Source organism: Nothobranchius furzeri, chromosome 11 (assembly GCF_043380555.1).
Source record: "Nothobranchius furzeri strain GRZ-AD chromosome 11, NfurGRZ-RIMD1, whole genome shotgun sequence".
Classification (NCBI taxonomy): domain Eukaryota; kingdom Metazoa; phylum Chordata; class Actinopteri; order Cyprinodontiformes; family Nothobranchiidae; genus Nothobranchius; species Nothobranchius furzeri.
In genome coordinates, this window is record NC_091751.1 from 47,916,512 (window position 1) to 47,939,443 (window position 22,932).

At 41.9% G+C, this 22,932-nt stretch overlaps 2 protein-coding genes across 4 annotated transcripts; one reads left to right on the forward strand and one right to left on the reverse strand.

Annotated features, from left to right (window-relative positions):
- Positions 1–520: 520 nt before the first annotated feature.
- LOC107384451 (chemokine XC receptor 1) lies at positions 521–4,342 on the reverse strand. Its single transcript, XM_070541881.1, has 4 exons — positions 4,318–4,342; positions 3,546–3,607; positions 3,443–3,498; positions 521–2,675 (listed from the first exon to the last, which is right to left on the reverse strand). The coding sequence occupies exons 1-4, from the start codon at positions 4,340–4,342 to the stop codon at positions 1,646–1,648; spliced, it is 1,173 nt and encodes a 390-aa protein (XP_070397982.1). The 3' UTR covers positions 521–1,645.
- On the forward strand, positions 4,245–21,506 carry fyco1b (FYVE and coiled-coil domain autophagy adaptor 1b). Of its 3 annotated transcripts, none has more exons than XM_015956605.3 (18): positions 4,245–4,354; positions 4,897–4,992; positions 5,354–5,460; positions 5,734–5,859; positions 9,325–9,431; positions 11,174–11,317; positions 12,297–12,393; positions 12,497–14,833; positions 15,087–15,179; positions 16,050–16,168; positions 16,394–16,561; positions 16,634–16,774; positions 17,453–17,661; positions 17,751–17,886; positions 18,480–18,578; positions 19,135–19,345; positions 19,722–19,831; positions 19,927–21,506. In XM_015956605.3, the coding sequence occupies exons 2-18, from the start codon at positions 4,932–4,934 to the stop codon at positions 20,000–20,002; spliced, it is 4,341 nt and encodes a 1,446-aa protein (XP_015812091.1). In that variant the 5' UTR covers positions 4,245–4,354; positions 4,897–4,931; the 3' UTR covers positions 20,003–21,506. The 3 variants fall into 3 exon arrangements, with proteins under 3 accessions (XP_015812091.1, XP_070397740.1, XP_015812092.1); XM_070541639.1 differs by having other exon boundaries at positions 16,077–16,168; XM_015956606.3 differs by having other exon boundaries at positions 15,090–15,179.
- The last annotated feature ends 1,426 nt before the right edge of the window (positions 21,507–22,932 follow it).

Consider the following 22,932-nt stretch of genomic DNA (forward strand, 5'->3'; position numbering starts at 1 on the left):
CACACACACACACACTGCAGCATGTTAGAATTGTTTGAATGACTAATTTAACTACATTGAACTGCTTTTGTAATAATTTAATCTCTTATTCTGGAGTAAAATAAAGAAACAAGCTAAATCATCACATATCTGTGGCATCAAGAAGCAACTTCTGAGTTCAGACACAGGGATGGAGCACAATGTTTACACCTGAACAGTGTCAGGATGTTTTAACTCACGGAGGCCTGCAGGTCTTCTGTTTTATGAGCAAAGCGCTGATAATCCACTTGTTATGAGCGCTAAACGTTATTTTGCCGCTTCCGTGCGGAGCGGTAGGGAAACACAAAACACGGAACCGTGTATGAACAGTGTTCTGTGAGTGCACATTTTTATTATCCAAGTGTAACAAACACGATTAAACAATTTAATGTGTATGATTTTTGTGGTGACCTAATAACACAACAGTCCAATATCTATTGAGCTAACAATGCTAACGGTGAAATGCAATAAATAGTCTGCTTTTTATAAAAATCTCCTTTTTCAATAACTAACAACACAATATTTATTAAATGTACGTGTGATGTGAATGATGAGTGAATCATGGCGTTTTACTTTAATGACAGAGGCATACTACCGTAATAAGTGTAGTAAGTGCTCCCTACAGTAAAGCGGTAGGGTGCTAACACCTGATACAAAAATGTATTTATCTACTGATCAACTTTCTGTGTATACTCATCTTTGCTTATCATCTAGAATATTCTGCTGCTGATCCATTACTAAACAGCCATGAACATCATGGAACTGCAATGGGAAAGTCATGCTTTGTTTATAAAAATGGACTGCAGTACCCACATTTGACCACAGGATGTCATACTTCATTCTTACATATTGCACCTTTAAAAGAAAAGTGTCAAAACTTCAGTCAACATTGTTTTTACTTTTATTCTAACAGACACACAGTTACATTTATTATCATTTGGAAAACAACAAAGACAACATATAAAAGAGCAGGGAGCAGTGGATGATTTATTGTTTTTCACAATAACAAAAACATGATGAGGCTTAATGAACTAGGTTGATTAAGAAGACACGTTGTATGTTCTCAGTTCTTTGTGATATTTTACATTTGATCATGTAACATTTAAGGTTACATGCATCTATCATCGATTTCAATTATTTGCAAAGGTAGAGTTCAAGCAAGGGACTTAAACCTATTGATAACAAGGCTTCAAAAACCTGTTACACATACTTTCATAACATGTTGGTTTACATGTTTTCTTATTATATGAAGAGTTTGATAACGGGGACGATACGTGGTTTGTAAACACGTAGATCAAACTGTCGAGTATTAGAGTCCCTTAGTCTCTTTTAAACCACAACTAAAGACGAATAACAAACTCATAGATGAATAACCTAAACCTAAAATATTCTGAAAATACATAGAAAGATGTGTAATAAAAATTTTGATATAATTTTTTATTTACAATCTTAGAAAAATCCTGAAAAGGAAAGTGTGTGTGTGTGCGTGCGTGCGTGCGTGTGTGTGTGTGTGTGTGTGTGTGTGTGTGCGTGCGTGCGTGCGTGTGTGTGTGTGTGTGTGTGTGTGTGTTTTAATGCATGTAGGTTCTGCAAAGGTTCCCACAAATTCCTTTTACAAGAAAGCCCCCTACATGGAGAACTGCTCTCCGCTGGTATGAGACGTGATGGTAAGCCGGCTCTGTCTGTTTCGGATGCTGTTGTTCCTGTAGCCCCAGCTCTTCAGCAGTTTCTTCAAATGGGTCTTGAATTTCACCCCCAAGAACACATAAAACACGGGATTGAGGCAGCAGTGTGAGAAGGCGAGAAGTCTGCTGACGTAGAAGGTATAATCCAACCTGTCTCTAGCTGCACAGAGTTCTTGTAGCTGTTCTGTTGGTTTCTCAGTTTGTTGGAGCCACAAATTTGACGACTTCAGAAATATAACTGCATTGTAAGGTCCCCATCCGACAACGAAGACAACCATGAGAGTAAAGATGAGTTTGACAGTTTTGTTTCTTCTTCTTTTAGCGGAAGGGTGTAGCAACCTGCACATGATCTGGGAATAGCAAAAAACAAACACCACTGCAGTGAGGATGAAGAGGACTTTTTGTTGGTAGGTTCCCCACATTCTTCCATCAGAGGTCTCAAGTCCACAGTAACCTTGGCCTTTGGCTTTGACAAAGATGAAGACCGGACTTCCAGCCAGGATGCTAACAAACCAAATAATAATGCTAGCAATGATGGAGGAGAGGCCTGTGGCGGACACAAAGTCAGACAGAGGACTCATGACAGCTACATAACAATGAATAGTCATCAGGATGAGGAGGAAACCGCTGCTGTAGAAGCCAGCGTAGAAAATGAAGTTTATCATTATGCACAGAGGCTCACCCAAAATCCACTTAGACTTGATGTGATAATGGGCCCAGAAAGGCAGGCCTGCTGTGAAGAGGAGATCTGATACAGCAAGGTTCAAGATAAAAGTATTAATGAGGGATTTCAGATTCTCGTACTTGACCAGAATCACAAGAACCAGGATGTTGCCAAACAAACTGAGGATCGTAACGATGGAGAAAAACAAAGGAGTCAAGAAGGCTCCAAAACTGATCACATTTGTTTGGTTGCAACTTTCATCATCGTAATTACTGTATAGATGTAGGAATACTCTGACATGTCCGTGATGTTTTCAGTAGAGGCCATTTTCCTCCAGCACGAATAGAGTCTAAAAATTAAAAGAAACCAACCATTAGAAACAAAAAAGGCAACTCTAATGTTAAAGGAAAAGCTTTCTGCCTTCACCTGAACCTATGTGGTTATTAGTTAAAATTGTATTATTATAGCCCCTTAGAAAATATAGCATAATATAAATAATCTATATTTGTTATTTTGTTATTCTACAGTAGTGCAGTTTGGAAGATTTTACATGCATAAACAATTTAAAAGTAAATGCATATTTCACAGATGATTGGATTAATTGATTTCCATTCAGATACGTAAAAAGTTTCCATATTAAATAGAATTATTTATCAGCCTGTTAAAACATACATGACTGACGTTGCATTTTAAAACTTAGCTATGTGTGCATTAACTAAGCTGATGCCTTTAATAAAAACATTTTTAATGAAATAGTTCATTCTGTTCTGGTTCTAGAAAATACCAAACAGCACAAAATGACAGCATCAGGAATTTTATCCAAAGCTGTTTTAGTTTGGCAGAAAAAAATGCATTTGTGTGAAATCAACGCAAAACTTAAAAAAATAAGTCTACGCAAAACATTTAAATTATAATAATCAATCTACGCCAACAAAATTCTGACAAAAATGGCAGCAAAAACCTTTACAGAACCCTGAGAAATGCAATTGCATTGGTCTGAAACAAAAAATCTGACTGTATAATAAAGGAAAATATAAATACAGGAGGAGATAAAAAAATATATATTCTTCTTTACCTGTAACGCACCAGGACTTCAGCCACAATACGAGCAAAAACCTGAGTGGGGCTCACCTTAAATAGACAGAGAAAGCAGAACAGATACAGAACATTATTTTCACATCATAGGTGTGACGTTTTGGTGGGGTTTTAAGGGCATTGGTAGCTCCGGAGGTAGAGTGGGCTGTCCAGTAATCAGAAGGTTGCAGGTTTGATCCCGACTCCTGACAGAGAAGTCTGCTGTTGTGTCCTTTGGCAAGGCACTTAACCCACCTTGCCTGCTGCTGGTGGTCGGCGGTGGTGGCGCCAGTGTTCGGCAGACCTCGCCTTTGTCAGTGCGCCCCAGGGCAGCTGTAGCTACATTGTAGCTCGTCCTCACCATTGTGTGAATGTGTGTGTGAATGACTGATTGTGTTGTGAAGCACCTTGGGGGTTGTAGAACCCTAAGAAGGCACTATACAATACAGGCCATTCACCATTTAAACATTTGGAGTTACAGTTATTTATCCTTTTGATTGGCTCCTCTTCCTCCTGTTAAATTATAAAACTGAAGTTCAAGTAAATATAGATAAATTACTTTATCTATCTATCTATCTATCTATCTATCTATCTATCTATCTATCTATCTATCTATCTATCTATCTATCTATCTATCTATCTATCTATCTATCTATCTATCTATCTGTCTGTCTATCTGTCTATCTGTCTGTCTGTCTGTCTGTCTGTCTGTCTGCACCAAGATCTGCACGTTTCTGGTTTGTTTATTTATCGCGTGCTTCTCAACCAAACTACGCTTGAGTTCAGCAATAGCAGATTGGTGATTGGTACATATGTCTGTCAATCATCTGCAGAGCCTGCCTCCAACGGCAGCACATTAGTTATTTACTGTATCACCCGGATTCTGGTCATTCCTGATCATTTTACCCAACAAGTACGTCTCTTTTGTGGTTTTATATTAGTTACTAAATAGTTTCTCTTAATTTATTGTCAAACTTTGGTCATTTGTTGCGGAAATAGGTTTTAGATGGAAGCAGGGATTCCGTAGCTGAGCAGGTGACTGCTCACCAGCTTTTTTATTTTTTCTATTTTGACGAGCCGTTTATGTTGCGGTGTGTTTTATTTAGATGTGTTACATGAAAGTCCGTATTTATGGATGACAAATATACGGTATATACATTTTATTAACATTTTTTTATTTCATAAGAACAAACTACGCAGCCACCTGTCACCACGGTTCACTTTCATAGCAAATTAAGCTAACAGTCTAGTTCTAAGCTAACTTTGTGGCTATACGGTCTAGTTCCAACTTCAGTGTTTAATAGTGTCATACTACCAACACCAATAAAGTTGTGTTATTTTGTTTGTTTCTTACATATTGTGAGCAGCTTTGAGGCAGCTATAAAATCTTTTAATTTTTAAGATTTATTTACAGAAATATGACCCAAACCTTTTCCATTTTAATCTTTTATTAAGTATTTACTGACTCCACCACCCGGGGTTGCCCCACAATGGCCTCCTCTTCATCAGTTGGAGACAAGCAGCTTCAGAGGATAATCAGAGATCTGCAGGGTGATTCATTTGTTCACACATTAACATCTGTCCTGCTGTTTTGATGTTTAGGAAGCATTGTGCTGTTACTGTAATATGTGAAAAATGTGGGTGATCTATGAACAATATTTCAGTTGGTTACAGGAACTTAATTAAAATTAATTTAAATTGAATTAATCCATTATTTTCCAGGCAGAGCCCTCCAGAAAATTATTGGGATTTGCTTTAGGTGATTTGTATTGATTAATGTCTGCTAACAACATTCTCATATTCTCATTTTTAATCCAGTACTTTTAATAACTTTTACTTGTCCTATTTACTCAGTTACGGAATATTAGTTTTTTGTGTTTTGTGTGAATTCTGATTTTACTCTTTGCAATAGATGCAGTGTTTGAGTTGAGTAAAGAACACCAGGAAAGTGGTGAACCTATAACTGATGACAGTTCCAATCTGCACAAGTTCTTCTACAAACTAGAATATCTTCTGCAGGTAAACCCACCTTATCAAATCAGGTAATAAAAAAAATCAATAAAATATCCGTAAAACATGGTACTGACTTTATCTTTTAGATGGAAATCTGTTTATATAAGGTTAGGGCCCTCACTCATTTTAATTTGGGTGTAAAAAAATTGCAAAGAGACTCATGATTAAAGCTCTTTTATTACAGTTTGGACCAAAGTCACATCTTCATGTGTTAGTGCCAGATGTGTGGTGATGTGTGTAACCAAGGACACGTTAATGAGTTGGTTCTGTTATCCTCAGTTTGACCAAAAAGAGAAGACAACCTTTCTGGGCCAGAGAAAAGACTACTGGGATTACTTCTGCGACTGCTTGATTAAGATCAAAGGAGCTAACGATGGCATCCGTTTTGTTAAGTCCATCCCAGAGGTAATCCATCTGTGCAGCACACACACACACGCTGACAGCTGGTGACATACATAACAAGTGCTCAGTAACCATATAATCCTCTGGTCATGGTGGAGCAGTAAGATGCTGACTCATTTGCTATTTTACACCAAAACTTTTTTCTGAGCTCGGACATCGCTGGTGAGCTTTAAAGTAGTTTTAGTTTCTGCCATAGTTTTCATGCTGATTGTTTAACCTTCGTTGGGTCAAATCGTATTCAGATGAACTCGTTTTGATTCTTTTCAGTATTCAGATTCTACTTTGAAATGTTATGTTTACTATTTTGTCTTTTTGGAACAGGACCAAACCTTTTTCTTTTAATTAGATCCAAGGGCCCACATACTGTGTAAATAATCATTTTCTTATTAAATGTAGGGAACATGTCGACATTTTTTAAATTTGTATTCAAAACTTCTGCTGTAGAATAATTTACAATCAGAACAGAAACAGATGTTGTTTGTAGGGTTTGGGAAATTGAGTGCTTTAAAAGCTAAATCTAAATATAGAATATCAACCTGCTTGGTCTTTGTGTGTTTAATCAGAAGATTCTAGGATTCAGGAAAGAGTCAGGTTTGTAAAAGTAAGAATTTAATTCCCAAACAATTAAAACATGACAAGTTAACTAACATTTACTGTGAGTGTATGGATCTAGATGGAGTAGATGTGGTGTATGAAACCCATGTGTGAATGCGATGTTATCAGAACTTCCGTATCTAGGAAAGCTGAGTTCTGGGTGTAAAAGAATTTGGTTTGCGTTAAGCTATGAAGTTGGTTCTTATCAAAAACATCAGACGCAATCACACTGTGTTCTACCTCACCCCCTCGGAGACCCTCTTCACGGATCAGGAGGTCATTGAGGTCGGATGACCTCTTACCACCCAGGTCCAGTAGATTGACCAGAGCGCCGACTTCTCCAGTCCAGAGATGTCGCCAGGCACACAGGTTGGATGGAACCGTTTGCGTCTAGACCCTTAAGGAGTCGGGACAATATCAGCTTTGTTCTGCAGGAACTGTTTGCTGTGTCAGCTTGCAACGACAGCGTGTCAAGGCTGCTTCTTAGTTAAAGAGAATTCACCACGGACGGCTGTTTCCGTAGCTTCCTCTAGAACGCTGTAGAGCTGGAACTGGAACTGCAACTGCTGAATCACCAGAGTGATTCTGTTTTAATGTTCTCATGTTATGATGTGTGTGGCCAACCAGAGGTTGACATGTTGAGGAATATTACCAAGACAACCTCAGAAACACGCCTTTTTAGATACCGGATGCTCTGATCTGGGATAAAGAAATACCTATGTGTCACGCGTTTGACTTAACTTTAACTTTGTCCTTGTGTGAGTTTAGATGGTGATGACCTTGTCATATCCACTACTGATCCATATATAAATCAATGTAATTATAACATAACATTAATTTCAAACTTCAGTCATTCAAGCACAGATTAATGAAAGCATTTCATTATATTATAATTATTATAAATAGCAATCAACAAACATTTAATTATTATCTAACTTATAAGTTTTAAAAGTTCATATTTAATTTAAGAAATCATTCTTTGATTAAGCAACTAATCCGAGCTGCGAATGTTCACTTATTCAGAGGCATGGAGAGTCCTGTAGGACGATAAGGGAAGCTTGAGACCTTGAGGAGGGAACATCATTGTTGACAATACGTTATCATGTGTTCAGAGCTGCAGAGAGGCTCTGAGCTCCAGCTGATGGGATGAAGGCAGGCAGATTAAAGGAAACACAGACTCGTGTCTCCATTTTGACCAGATGTTGAATGGTCAAACTGTACCTGAAAACTGACCATTACCGGACATTACACGTGTTTATCATTTCAGCCTTTTATTAAAGGACTAATTTCTGCTCTTTTATATGAAACTAGACTTTCTTTATTTTTCAAACCAAAGCTGCATTTGTGTTTAAACCATTCTTGATGAGACAGTTGATAAAAAAAATTAATGAGTTTTGAAGAGCAGATGAGATTTTTCCATGATCAGTTTTTTTTACTACTTAGTGAAACATCAATGTATTGTATCTTAAAAGCTATTACCAGCAAACATTAATCAGCTTTTTGCTTGAAAGTCTGAATTGATATATAAAATCAATTAATGCAACAGTTAGAAAAATATTTCAGCTTCTGATCAAATAAATTATAAATAGGTTGTAATTCATACATTAGCGAAACACCTTCCTAGTATAAATTCAGGTTCACATCGGTCAGTGTTTTCAGCAGGAGTCACACTCTTTAGTCAGTGACCGATTATTTGTTGTAAACTTTTGATTTTCTTTACTTCACTTTGCTCCCACAGTTTTCATGTCTCGTTCGTTGGTCACAGATCTAAACATGTCCAGCTGGTGTCCTTCTGGTGTTTCGGTGTATCTGTGGTCTTACTTAAATCCGTCCATCTGCCAGTGTGTTGGAGAGTCTGGGGTTTCACATCCACATTCAACATTTAGTGTCTATATGGTGGAGACTGTGGAGACATATAAATATCTAGGGGTGTACCTCAACGATAAGTTAAACTGGAAAAGGAACAGTGATGCTGTTGTTAAAAAGGCCCAGTCCAGATTGTTTTTTCTTAGGAAGCTAAGATCTTTTGATATAAGTAGGAGGCTCTTAAATGTGTTTTATCAGGGGATTATGGCCAGTGTGTTGTTTTATGCTGTGTTGTGTTGGGGCAGGAGCCTCACTGCTGAGGACAAAAACAGGATCAACAAAATGATCAAGAAATCTGGCTCAGTGGTTGGGCAACGCTTGGACTCATTTGACATGATCATCGACAAAAGGATGAAGAGTAAACTTAAGACAGTTATGTCTCTGGAGGATCACCCCCTTCACCACATTTTTAAGGATCTCGGGAGCTCTTTCAGTGGGCGAATGTTAATGCCCCGGTGCTCCACTGAACGTTTTAGGAACTCTTTTATTCCAGCTGCAGTGCGTTTTTACAATGAGCATTTCGTATGATTGTATATTTGATATTTTTATATTTTATCAGGACCAGTGAATGTTTTATTGTGTGGATGTGCATGTTGTGTTTACTTGTCCAAGGCAATTCAATTTCCCCCTTGGGGATTAATAAAGACAACCTTGAACCTTGAGAAAATATGAACCTCCAAAAGTAGATCAACAGGGACGAATCACTCTTTTTCTCTGTTACTAAACCAGTTGTGTCCTGATTATGATGAGTTTCTAATCTAATCAGATCTACAAATCGTACATCGTTGATGAACTGAACAATTAAAAGCTTTTTCTTTGATGCAAAGATTAAGAAAGTGTTGCAGCCTTTAATCTGGGTCGGCTGATTCTTTGTGCTGCAAACCATTCTGCAGCACCGCGTCTTCATGTGAAGGAGCCTGAATCAGAAATGATTGAAACTACAGCATCATGTTCTGTGTTTGCATTCATGAGTTCACATTAATATAAATATCCTTTTTGTGTCTCTAGGTGAAGACATCTCTGGGAAAAGGAAGGACCTTTGTTCGCTACTCACTCGTCCACCAGCGTCTTGCCGACTCTCTGCAGCAGTGTTTTATAAATCAGAAGGTCACAAGGTCAGAGAAAACATCAACACTTCATCTTTTAGTCGTCCTGAAGCTGTGTAGACCTTGTGTTTGTTCTCCACTGAGGTGTAGTAGTCTGTGTTCATTCAGGGGAAGTTTGACTTTCCCTTCCTGATTTACGTTTTGTTTCTCTTTTTTTAAGAAACACAACCCAAAAGCATAGATCCCTAAAAATATTTCTCATTTCCTGGCTTTTCTCTAAAAGGTTGTTATGCTTTAATTATTTAACCCTCTCAGGCTCAAAATAAGTTTTGATAAAAGGACGAACAACTAAGTCCTTCAGGGGAACTTCTGAGTAAAAAAAATGCTCATGAAGTACGTGTGTGGAGTAACCAGGTAGGTGGGTTTTAGCCTGCCTCCAGAGGGTTAATGTTGAGTCGTCTGGGGTACAAAGCAAACAGCACAAACTGGTTTTTCTTTAACAATTCCATAAAGTTATAGTCTGCATTTGGATTTCTGCTTTATTTATTTATTTTTTGTTTACTGTCATTTCAATTTTAGGTTTTTGCTTTTTAGAACATTTTCTTTCCGTTTATTGCAATTTCACCTCACTCACTGTACGGCAGGGGTCCTCAATTATAATGGTCCGAGGGCCACACAAAAAAGACCCAGAAGCAAGAGGACTCGGGGGGGGGGGGGGGGGGGGGGGCTGTTGCTGTTTGGGCTGTAATGCACATAACACACAAGCTTGCAGGACAACACCTGTCCCCCTCCAGCTGGGCTGTGTGACTGCACTAACCTGTCCTGTGGGACCCTCACCATGTGACCCTCATGTCCATGCTGTCTCTGGAGGAGCAGATAGGAGACAAGATCTCCTGTAACTTAAAATGAACCAAAGCGTCCTCCCAGTTTCTCTTTAAGATGAATTTAACATCAGTTCATCTTCATGAAACAAAAGAATAAAGTGGAACAAGAACTTCTATTTCTCTCCTTTTAACTTCTCCGTGTCCCTAAATAAAAGAGACAGATGATTACGCTGCAGCCGCCGTCACTGACCCCGCTCCCTCCTCAAGACCGGACCTCCCGACATCACAGCACTCGGTCTGACCTGACTGAGCGCTTCCAGGAGAAACAATAATGAAATTATGAAAATAATAACGCGTGTTTGGAGGAGCGTCCTCCGATCCTCTCTCTTGTGTGAGCAGACTATCTCCCGCTTTCTCTGTCTCAGTTGCTGAACGAGCGAGCGGAGCGCGCTGCGCAACAACCCGCTCAATTAACATAATTTACGACCCAAATCCAACAGAACCGGTCGGGCTGATTCGATTCAGGTTCGGTGTCAGGCTATAACTCCAGCGCTCAGCCCTGCAGTACCACGTAAATGCAGATCAAAGTTTCCTACCTGGTAAATGTGGAGAACACCGCTCTGACAGATCTGGATGCTGCGCTTGTGCCGCTGTTATAATAATAAAACTACATTCCACTATAATTGATTATGGTACTCTTCTATGATGCAGAATCGTTTATGCCCGCATCTCATGCATTGATTATTTGATTATTTTCTTCAGCTCTATCCTAAACCTCCCGGTCGGTGGTGGGGGTGTGGGGGTATGGGGGGGGGGGGGGGCGCAGGGTTTGGGGGCCACAAAGAGTGGGCCCGCGGGCCACCATTTGCGGACCGCTGCTGTACGGGATCGTTGATGTTTATTTAATTTAGCACAGAAAGGTGTTAAAACGGATGAAACTGGGAAATGTGAGACAATTAAATCTCTGTTTATGTTTTGTTGTTGCAGTGACTGGTATTATGCCCGAAGTCCCTTCCTTAAGCCTCACATCACTGCTGACATTATCAATCATCTATATGAGCTCAACCAGATTCAGTTTGATGTGGCCGCCAGAGGTTACGACCTTGATGCAGATTGGCCAACTTTTGCAAGGTAACTGGTGCCTAAGATTTTAATAAGCGTTCACAGCTGGAGGATTCTTGTTTTACTTGAAATACAACTTTAAGACCAAGTTCACTTTCCAGTACATTTGCAGGCTCCAGTATAAATGAGTACCTTGTGAGCCAATGAAAAAGCCCTGGCGCTCCTTTTTCAGGAAGTAGGTTTTGGAGTCCTATTTTCTGATATTCAGACATCTCACCTTTGATTGGCTAGGAGCAATGTGGCTCTACCACTGACTCTGCTTGCTTTGCAACACTGATGTTTTATCTCCACTAGTACCACAAGCCTGGAGGAGTTCTGCCATGTTGTGGAGTAGCTAATGCTAGGTTAGCTCCTACTAGCTGAGAAAAGCACTGCTTTCTCCTGGACGCTAAACCAACAACAGGCTCCCCTATTGCAAGGACGTTGTCTTCACTTTTGGCAGCCCCTTTCCCTCTTAATTGCAATACTAAAAGTCTGATTATAATTGTAATATTAGGACTGAATTTAACAGGAAAACTCAGGCCGCACACATCCAGTGTTATCGCAGTTGAAGTTGAAATTTCACCACACAAAGGAAATACATTGAAGTGTGTGCATGCAACTGTTTTTAAATCTCAGTTTAGTGTAATTAAATCAAATATTGCAACGTTTTAGTGTATAAGTATTTATTACATCACTAATGGTCTTTCTAATGTTGGAGTGGCTGGAGTAGATCCTAAAGGTGTGGCCAAGCAGGCAGATTAAGAACTTTATTTAAGGCAAACTGAACCTACAGAAGCTACAAATAAGTGAACAGGACCACCTGACATGAAACGAGAAACCGAGGACTGCATATACAACAGAGCGCATGAGTATGTTCAGTTGTGTAATGCAGATGAATGGGTGAAAGGAATGAGGGGGGCTGTGGAGAACAGTGGGTAGCAGAATGGCTCTGGTGGCTGGGATGTAAACAAACTGAAATCTGATTTGATCTTTCGCTGAACCAAAGGAGAACTTTAGGAGCTGCTTCATCAGCTCACATGTGGAAGCCTCTAAGTCGTTGCTCCAGCATCAACAGCCTGATCAGCAACACGCCACACTTACAGGTAAAACCATGACTATAAGATCCACTTTTACTGATTGTAACTCTCAAATGTTTACAGCAGCTGACCAGAATTGTCCTCTCTCATTTTAACGCATCAAACGCAGGCGCAGGAGGGCAGTCTGAACCCTGGCTTGAGTCAGAGTCTGCTCAGTGAACTTGGAGATTCGGCAGGACCTTCTTCCTGCAGTGTTGCAGAGAACCTCCGCTTTGAGCTTGACCAGTCCGAGCTCAGACAGCGGGAGCTGTCAGCACGAGTACGCGATTTGGACAAAGAGGCTGCTGAACTCAAAGGTGTTGTCAAGGACCTGCAAGGGCAGCTATCATCTGTAGCTGCTCGGAATAACTCAGAAACAAGTAATGGAGTAAACCGTCAGATTTTTGATTTACATGAGAGACTCACAGCGTCTGAGACCAAAAACATGAACCTTCTTTCTAAGTTAGACGAGGCTCTCAATGAGAAGGGACAGCAAACAACCAGCTACTATGATTCAGCGTGGAAGATCCAAGAACTTCTAGAAAAACTAAAGGCCGCTGAGGAAGAGAGGTTAGCGGCGAAGAAAGAGGCCGAGGACAAGGCCAGACACGCAGAGCGTCTCTCAGAGCAGCTGAAACTCAGGGAAGAAGAGTTGAGGACGTGTGAGGAGAAGCTAGCCGGAGTGAAAGCCAGAGCTAGCGATGATAAAGACGAGGCGCTTGCACGTTTGGAGGAGCTCCAAAGTGTGGTCGGTCGAATTCAGGGGGCACTGACTCTAAAAGAGAAAGAAACCGGAAACCTGAGGGCCCAGCTTCAGGGTGTGCAGGCCTCGTTGGAAGGCAGGGAGCGACAGGCGGAGGAACTGAGGAAAAGACTACAGGAGGAAAGGGAGGAAGTAGAGCAGAGGTGTGGACTGACTTGTGAGGAACTTGAGGGCCAGATGTTGGATTTAAGAAGGATCTTAAAAAGCAGAGAGAAGGAACTCGCTGCTAGTTCTGAAACCATCCAGCATTTGGAGGAGCAGCTAGATAAATTAAACGCTGAGAGAGAGACTCCATGTTCTGAAGGTGATGATACTGACCCCATGGTGTGTTCTGATCAGGACTATAAAACCCGGTGTGACAGTCTCATGGAAATAAACACTAAGCTTCTCCAAACCATTGCAGTGAGTGAAACGAGCATTATAGAGCTAACCGAGAGCAGGGCTGTCCTGTTAGACCAGCTGGCTGCCTCAAAGGCCTCCGAGAAGCACCTGAAGGCTCGGATCGAAGCGGCTAGCATGAATGTAGAAGACAAAGAACAGAAGATTTTAGACGAAAACCTGCGTCTGGAACAGAGCCTCCAGAAGGTGCTGCTACAGAAGGAAGAATTAGATGCCCGCTTGAAGAAGTTGCAGCAAGAGAACTTGGGCCTTTTAGATGCTCAGACCTCATTGAAGGCACCGTTAACTATGACTCAAGAGATGCTGGAGTCGACTAAAGCTGAGATGGTAGAGAAGAACCTCACAGCCTCCCAAAAAAGCCAATCAGAGCTACTTGAAAAGCTCCGGGAAACTGAGGAGAAGCTGAGAGCCCAGACTGAGATATGTGGTCACCTGCAAGGTCGAGCAGATGAGCTGGAGAACAGAACCAGAGAGATATACTATGAAAAAGGAGCTGCTGAATTAAATGAGAAGACCTCCTCACTGGAAAGCAAAGAAGCTCCCAGCAAGCTGGTAATGGCTGAAGCTCAGTTGGAGCTGAATCTAAGGGAGGTAACAAGGTTACGGGAGGAAGTGATGGAGCTCAGGGCTCAGCTGTTGGCAGGAAACCAGGAGAAGATGAAACTCCAGGCCCTGCAGGAGGTGACTGCAGCCTCCAGAGAGGACCTCCGTATGCTGGTAGATCAGCTGAAGGCCCAGGTGGAGGAGCTCAACCGCAAACACGTAGATGACATCCTCAGATCGCAAGAGCGTGAGGAGGCTCTCATTCGTGAGCGAGACGGTGAGGCGCGGGCTCGAGCAGGTCTGACCGCGGAGGTGATGAGTTGCAGGGAGGAGGCCGAGAGGCTGAAGATGAGCTACGACGCTGTGCGTGTGGAAAACGGCGAATCGCGGGAAGCTCTTCACCGAGCCAACACAGAAACCGCAGAACTCGGGGTGCACGTCTGCATGCTGACCGCGGAGAAGGAGGAGGCTCGTCTGCGTTGGGAGGACCTGTCGACAAGGCTGCAGGAGCTGGAGGAGGAGGCGACTCAGGAGGCAGAGAGGCTGAACGCCTGCGTAGAGCAGTTACGCCAGGAGAACCAGGAGCTCCGCTGTCAGCTCCAGACCGAGGAGGATCTGTTGGCTCTCAAGCGGAGACTGCAGGTGGAGCTGAGCAAAGCTCAGCAGGAGGTGGAGACGCTACGAACAACAAGTCAGGAGGGGATTCAGGTGCTTCAGCTCCACCCCAGCAGCCAAACCGCATCCCATGACAACCAACTCCAGGTCAGGCCTGAGCAGAGACACTAGTGTTTACGTTAGGCACATGAAAAGCATCTTTAAGATTCCCGATAACAAACATGTTTTTATTTCACTGAACCCAGATAGAAAAAACACGGGGGCGTAATAAAACTCCGTTTTTATTATTTTATTTACACTTAATGAAAACATAGCATCCCATCCAGTCAGTACCAGCATTAGCTAAAAGTGGTCAGATTTAAAGTGCAAACAGACCTGTCCTGATCTCTGTTCCCCTCAGAAGGCGACGCCGGAGTTACAGGACGTGAAGTCACAGCTGGAGAAAGAGCAGGAGCGATTCTTCAGCTTAGAGAACAAACTAAAGCAGATGGAGGTGAGTGGACGTTTGCTAGGCTGACCTGAGCAGTGATGCGACGGGACAGAAAGACCGGATTAGAAAACCAAAAGGCTCCACTAACGCTGGCTGATTGAATTATAATCTTAATTACCATCCTGGTTTTAAGCAATCATAAAAACAAAATGAGCAGATTATTTTTGCGTTTCGAGTTGCAAATAAAGCACACTTTCCTCACAGTGTTGCCAAAGTTCTAATGGCTTTTCAGACCCCCTTAGCAACATTTATTTTTTCCAAACAGCACCAAGCAGCACTGGTGACACGTAAACTTTGCTTTCTGGCTTCAGCTCCTTTTTTTACAGGTTCAGGTTCTGCCCCGGTCCTCCAGTCGATCTGCCGCTCCATCCTCCCCTTACGCATGACTCCATAACACTTAAGCTCCACCCTTTTCCTGTAGGGAACCACAGCCTCGAATTTGGAGGTGCTGATCCGTGTCCCAGCTTCTTCCCACTGGGCTATGCCTCTGCTCCCTCAAGCCTAGTTTATGCTTCTGCGTCAGCGCCATGAGGGAGAGATGTACGCGTTGTTGGAGATGCAGTTACCCACCAGGACAACAGAGAGCGTAACGCTATTCTGGAGTGTCATGTCATGTATCCGGTCTAAGATAGTGCATTTACTCTTGTGTTTTTTGTATTTCAGAGACTTTTTAACACGGACTTATTTGTCCCACGTCTCTCATCATTTCCATCCTTGCACACTGGAGAGGGTAAATGCGTTGCGTGTCTCCATACCGATGCAGAAGCATAAACTAGGCTTTAGAGCAGAATAACGAGGAGCGTCTCAGATTGATGAAAACACAAATTCACACAGAACCAGAAGTAATGTGTGGCTTTTCCGTACCGAACGCAGGCTGAGAATAAGAGATGTTGCCAACAGATTGAGGAGAAAAATATCCAGATGGCCAAATCAGCAAATCTCATCCTGCAGAAAGAAGACGAGCTAATCCATCTGAAAGAAAATTTATCAAGGTAAGATACAGTTGCTGTCATCACACGCTGAGTCTAATTAAAGTGCTTTGATAAAACACTAATCTTGTGTGTTCATGATTTGGCTTCATGTATCATTTTACTGCCTGCTGGTTGTTTTTAAGCTTCCAGAATAAGAATAATATTTAAACCATCACAGTCGGAGCCAGCCGGGAGTCTCTCCGTTTGATTTGTTTGAGCAAGTCATGACTCGGCTCCTGATTGCAGGTCTGAAGAGAGTCTGGCAGCGGCTCAGCAGGCCTGTAAGGAGATGGCTGAAAACCTACGGAGGGTCACGCAGGACAAACAGAGCTTCGATCTGAGGACCGCCGCCGAACTCGATGACCTTTATCGAACAAAAGTCAATCTGGAGGAGAGGCTCGTGGAGCTCATCAGGTATTGTGTTATTATTAATAAAGCCTAATGATATTCTGGAATATATAAATACACTGGTTTGTGGTTTGTCAGGGAGAAAGACGCACTCTGGCAGAAGTCCGATGCCCTGGAGTTTGAGCAAAAGCTGCGAGACGAGGAGACGGAGAGGGACTTTAATTACTGTTTGGGCTGTCGCACTCAGTTCAGCTGGTGGCTTCGTAAATACAACTGCAGGTCTGATATTTACCTTCAAAAAACATAATTTAGTCAGAGAAAGCCCACAGTCATTTCTGCTTTGCTACAACTCTGTATGTTTAAAAAGAAGAAACCACACTCTAAGGAATGTTTGCATTTCTGTTTTTCACTTCTTCTTTAGAGTCAAAACTCCTCTTCTGTAACCGACTCATTTTCAGTTATGCTTATGGATAAACACAGGAAGTTAATAGTAACTTCCAGCTCACTGGAGTTATCATTTTATTCAGTGTGCACTCTTGCACACCAGCTATTCGTTTGCAAGAGTGCACATTTTTCTTGGAGAAACCTGGCGGTGTATTCCACTTGACTGCACCTAAAAAGACCAGCACAACAAAAAGGGAACCCTTCTACTTCGATTAGGAGAATGAATGCACATATCCTAGATTTGTCAAGCAATTTACCCCGCCAGCTGGGAGTGCAGCGCCTAGTTCAGCCACGACCTCCAGAACATGGAGATCTGCGCAGACAGGACCGTCTCTTCAGAGATTGTATCAGGATCAAAACAGAAGCATTTAATGACTCACGCATGATGTTTGGATTTCTAAGCCTTTGGAGATGTTTGAAATGTCAGAAAACATGATTTACTGTTGTGCATGTCGTGTTCAAACGCACTACTACGCTTCTACTCACTCGGTACCATGTGATGATTGTCTGCAGGCTGTGTGGGCGTCCCTTCTGCTACTACTGCTGCAGCAACACAGTGAGCACCCGGCAGGGTGGCAGCAGAGAGAGCTGCTGCCAGGACTGTTACAGCCAGCACAGTGCAGTGGTTGAGCGCCACCCGCAGGTGGAGGTGACACACAGCACTCCGGGGTCACCCTTCAGCCGCTTGCTGCAGACCACTCGTTCTCTGGCTGGGGTTGCAGGTGGAAAACCAACTCACACGTCCACCATCGTGTTACAGATGCTGTAAAACAATCAGGCGCATTCAGAAAACATGACTGCTGTTTTTCAGGAGGAGATGAGGGAGAAAAGCTGGATGATGGTGTGTTTGACATCATCACAGAGGAGGAAGTGAGCGGTGTGAACGACACAGACTCTTTCACCACCGCCTGCTCTCCGGGACTCGGCCAGCAGGGGGCAGCAGAGCTGTAACTATCTCACTAACAGCATATCTAGAAATGTTTGCAGCAGAGGGACGATCAGGAGGAGCATCAAGTTGGTTTGGAGAGCTGACATTGTTGCATTTTGTTGCAACCCAGACTAAAGAGCTGATTGTGTTCAGTGATGAGAATCAGAACCAGATCCTGACCACTAAACAGCAGCAGAAAGTTATCTGAGCTTGTTTAGCTCTCTTGTAGATGGTCAGGTGTCCAGAGATGCTTTATGGGAAGTCAGCTACCCTGCAGAGGAAGTGAAATCCTTTCCACAGTGACCCACGTCTTTAAGAAAGTAGTCAATAATAAACTTTTTCAGCAGGATGATTATTTCAGCCACTTTTTCATCATTCAGGACTTAAACTATGCTTTTATTTATTCTTTTACTTGAAAATAGTTTTTTTTTTGTGCTAAATGTGCACGGATAAAACACAGAATAACAATATTTCTAATTTATTTAAATAAAAAAGTTTTAGGGGCTCGTCAAAGCCATAACGAGCCCTGATTGCATCATGGATCCTGACTCTTACACGTTTTCTCTTTACAATAAAAGCTAAAGTTAAACATGCCTTTCTGATCGGAAACAGCTGTGCCAGTGCTGCGGATGTCCCATCAGAAGATGCTGAGGACCTCAGCGCGGCTGTACAGGATGCGGAGATCTGCCTGCTGAAGTCCGGAGAACTCACGTGGGTTTTGCGTAAAGTGAAAATTACACTGGAAACACACAAGTGGCACAAATACTCTAAAGGTCGAATTATTGGTTATGAAGAGGAAGTTGTAAGTGAATATTTTGAGATAGGAAGTGAAAGCTGAAAGCGCTTTTGTTTTTCTGAATGTTGCTTCCTGTTTAAGTTAAAGCAGACTTGTTTTGTGATGGGGTGGGGGTGGGGGTGGGGGGTGTCAGGAGCTATGTGCCTCACTGAGAAGCTGCTAAACATGGAGCTAAAGCCCTCGGCGGCAGCTACACTATATTTCAGGAATCTGGACAATATTTTCTGACTAGTGTTGCTGTTTTTGACAATCGACCTTTAGGAGCCATCACCTTAAATAAATCTGTGATCAAACCGTCACAAGGACCAAACTTTGTGTTTGTAGCACCAGCACTACAATGTTCCCATTGAATAAGAGATTCAAAACCTTTTATTTGGCTTCAGATTCGTTTGAATCTAAAGATTTTACATGAATTTAAACTCAAGTAAAGATCCTAACTAACCACACACTTTGGCGTCTTCTGTGCCGTAGACTCTCTGTCCGTTTCACCGTAGACGACATCTTGGAGTTTGGAGACAGCCCGCGGGAGCTTTTCATCAAGTCCAGTTGTTACAGCATCATCTCCATCACCATGAGCTCTCCTGGTCCCACCGTGTCCTGGACCTTCACCTCGGAACCAAAGAGAATCTCCTTCAGCGTGGTTTACCGGGAGAACGCTGAAGCTCCAGTGGAGCAGGCCAAGGTGAGTTTATCCTCTCAGGGTTTTGTCATTTCAGATCCAACCTGGTAAGAAGTAGATCTGATACAGTTTGAGCATAAATGTGGTGCCGTGTACGCTGTTTATGCATCATGAGCCTCCTTGTTAAAGCAGATGTAAGGAAATAGGGTGGGATGATGGAATGCTGACAAGTGAAGAAGTTTGATAAAACAAATGTGGAGCCAAGGAGACGGAAATTTGACTCTGAGCAGTTTATTGGCTCCAGGGCTGATGTGGTGACTGTTTGCAAACAGTGAAAATGTGAAAAGATCTCGAGTAGCTGCAGGTTTTAACGGTGTTACGTTGCAGAACCGGACCCACGTGTAACCGCAACACATTTGCTGCCTTCTTGCTTTTGCAGGTTTTGATCCCTCTGACTCGCTGTAATTCCCACAAAGAGACGATACAGGGGGAGCTCAAAGTCCGAAATCCTGGAGAATACATCCTCATCTTTGACAACTCTTTCTCCAGGTCGGTTCTGATTAGCAACTTTACCCCTTCATTTGTTTTTTTTCCACTATTTCCCTTTGAGCTGAAACTTAAAACACTTTATGTGTGTTAATTAGGTTCATCTCAAAGAAAGTGCTGTATCACCTGAGTCTGGACAAGCCCGTAGTCTATGATGGAACTGACCTTCTCTGAGCAGGTCCAGCTCTGACCTCAGGGTGGAGATGTCCACGCTGCGGTGGAGGACTCTCCTGCTGCAGAGCTACCTAAATCATGTCATTTAAAAAAAATGTCTCTCTTGGTTATGCTCATGAGGCGTTAAACACAGAGGGGATTTTAATCCGAGGGGAATAAAACCTAAACAATAACAAAAGAATCTGCTGTCGTGCACCGTCTTCCGTACAATAACACTGCCCTTATGTGCCATGGCAAATATTTTGAGGTTAGATCTTTTGTAATTTTGTGTTTTAATGAAACATGAGAGCTGATCCTGATTAATGATAACCCATCACATGATCATATTCTAAAGTAAAAACACGTCAGATGTGGCTCAGCTCACATATTTTACTAATGGTTGCCTTCCAGCTTTGAGCTGAAACACGGGGGGAAGAAACGGAGGCTGCTGCCGGGTTTATTTACAGAATTCTGTTCCTGTTACTGTTTGTTCAGACAGATTATTTTTGTGCAAACACTGCAAGCATGCATTTGCTGTCATATTTAAGAAACGGAGAATATATTGAAGTTTGTAGTTTTCTAACTGTAATTATTGACATTTTTCTTGGGACTTTTATCATTTTTCTGAGCTGTTTAACTATTGGACCCGTGTTAGCTCTGAGAGAGCAACACTGGGGTTTATTTCTTTGTCTTAACTCAAACCTGTTAAACAGTTTAGAGGTGTGATGATATTTTATCTGCTGTGTGTCAAACAGAAGAACCTGAGCCTTTAGATAGAAAACATGGTTTTCATGATGCTGTTCATTTTAGGCCTTTTTCAAAATGTGTGAATGTTGAATTTAGATGTGAAAACCAACTTAAAAAGACTAAATCACTACTGTGGAACAGATGATTTACGAAACGCCTCCTACTCTTTAAAACTGTGTAAAGATAAACTAACAAAATGTTTGTTTTTACACATCTAGATGAGCCTGCTAATGTTTTGCGAAAAGCACACAGAGAAATAGTTTTGTTCTCATGTTAAATGGGACTCTCCGTTTTTAAAACGCTGCACAATGACTGTTGCACTTTCGAAAGGGGCTCTCGATTCGTCTTTAACCCCGTCAGCCTTTGTGTTCCAGTTGGTTTTCTTTAATTTTCTGCGTCGTTTGTCTTTTGTTGGATTCAGAGCTTTTACTCTAACTTCGTAAATAACGGTTCAAACTGTTTAAGGAAGTTATAAACATTTATTAATAGCATAAAGGGTGTTTGATAAATAAAAGTTGTGTGGTAAACATCTCTATTGCTCAGATTTTTTTCTTTATTCCCAGTTTATCTAAATTAGGTTTTCTTGTTTGTTTGTTTTTTGTGTAAAGGGCATTTAAAACAGATTATTGAATAGATTAGCACCAACATTTAAATAGTAAACCTTTTGATTCAACCTCTGTTGGGGAAAAAAGCTCTGGCGCTCCTGTTTCAGGACAGAGATGTTAGCCAGAGCAGAAGATGACACGTTTTTGAGTTTTGCTCTTAATAACTTCTTGATGTTTTGGCATCTCACCTCTGATTGTCTACCAGCAATGCACCACTGACTCCATTTGTTCTGCCATGTTGATGTTTTAGCTCCACAAATAACACAAACCTGGAGGAGTTCTGCTGTGTGGAGGAGTTGCTAATGCTAATGGTTAGCTTCTACTAACCGAGATGTGCTCTGCTTCTTCCTGGATGCTAAATCAACGACAGCCTTCCCCGTCATGAGTCCAGAATGTTAATTTTCAATGTGACGTACACAGCCCAGGTCACCACCTGGATTTAACTAAGTAATTAGGTAGGGGCCTCCAATTGGATAATTACTGCAAGGGTGATCATCTTTCAGCTTTAACCCCAACTGGTGCAATGAGTTGTTCCTAATTTCTTGAACAACCATGTAGAAAGACATCTGGTGGTCGTGGAAAAGATGTTAGTCTGTCTGAGAAGGGTCAGATGCATCAAGCAGAGAAAACATCGAAGGAGATTGCAGAAATGACTAAACTGGATTAAGAGCTGCCCAACGAATTATTAAAAACTGGTCTGACGGGTCCAGATGGACCTTGTTCCAGAGTAATGGTCCATCAGGGTGAGAAGAGAGGCAGATGAAGTGATGCACCCATCATGCCTAGTGCCAAATGTACACGCCTGTGGGGGCAGTGTTATGATCTGGGGTTGCTGCAGTTGGTCAGGTCTAGGTTCAGCAACAGGATGTGCTCCAAGAATGAGGTCAGCTGACTACCTGAATGACCAGGTTATTCCATCTTCCCTGTAATTATGTGTGGCTTTTTCTAACCCAAGCGTTTCCTTGTCTATTTTTATTATTTTTACCGTGTCCTGTCTGGCTGTGATGTAAACAGAATTAATGTCTGAATGTTGGTGACAAGCCTTACAGATTTACTCTCAGGTGGAGCATCAAAGCATCTGCTTTTAATGTCACGCTTGACACGTAAAACTTTATGTTTAAGTTGTTCGAATGCTTTGTAACAGAGATGAAAGAGAAAGGGACAAAAGGTGGGGGGGTCTACAAAAATAAGCAATCAATGATGAACAAGAGTCTGCCTCTAGTCTTCTTTTGTTTGACTACAGATTTAATTTGGTGATATTCTAAAGAGCTTTTCTTATCTATTCCAAATTGGGAGACTATTCCATTAAATGGGATGAAGTCCAGTCCTTCATATATGTGTTCCAGGTATAAGATTCCTTTATTTTTCTAGTCCGGAAGGTTCATCATTTTGTTATTTTGCAAAATATCAGGATTATTCCAGATAGGTGTGTGTCTGCATGGTACTAGTGAAGACTGTCATTTTAAGATACTCCCACCATGCTGTCAGAGAGGTGCTGATACTGATACTTTTGAAGCCTTCATGTTTTCTTATGCTTGAGCTAATAAATGGTAAGTCTGAAAGCTCTATCGTATTGCAAAGTGTCTGTTCTATGTCTAA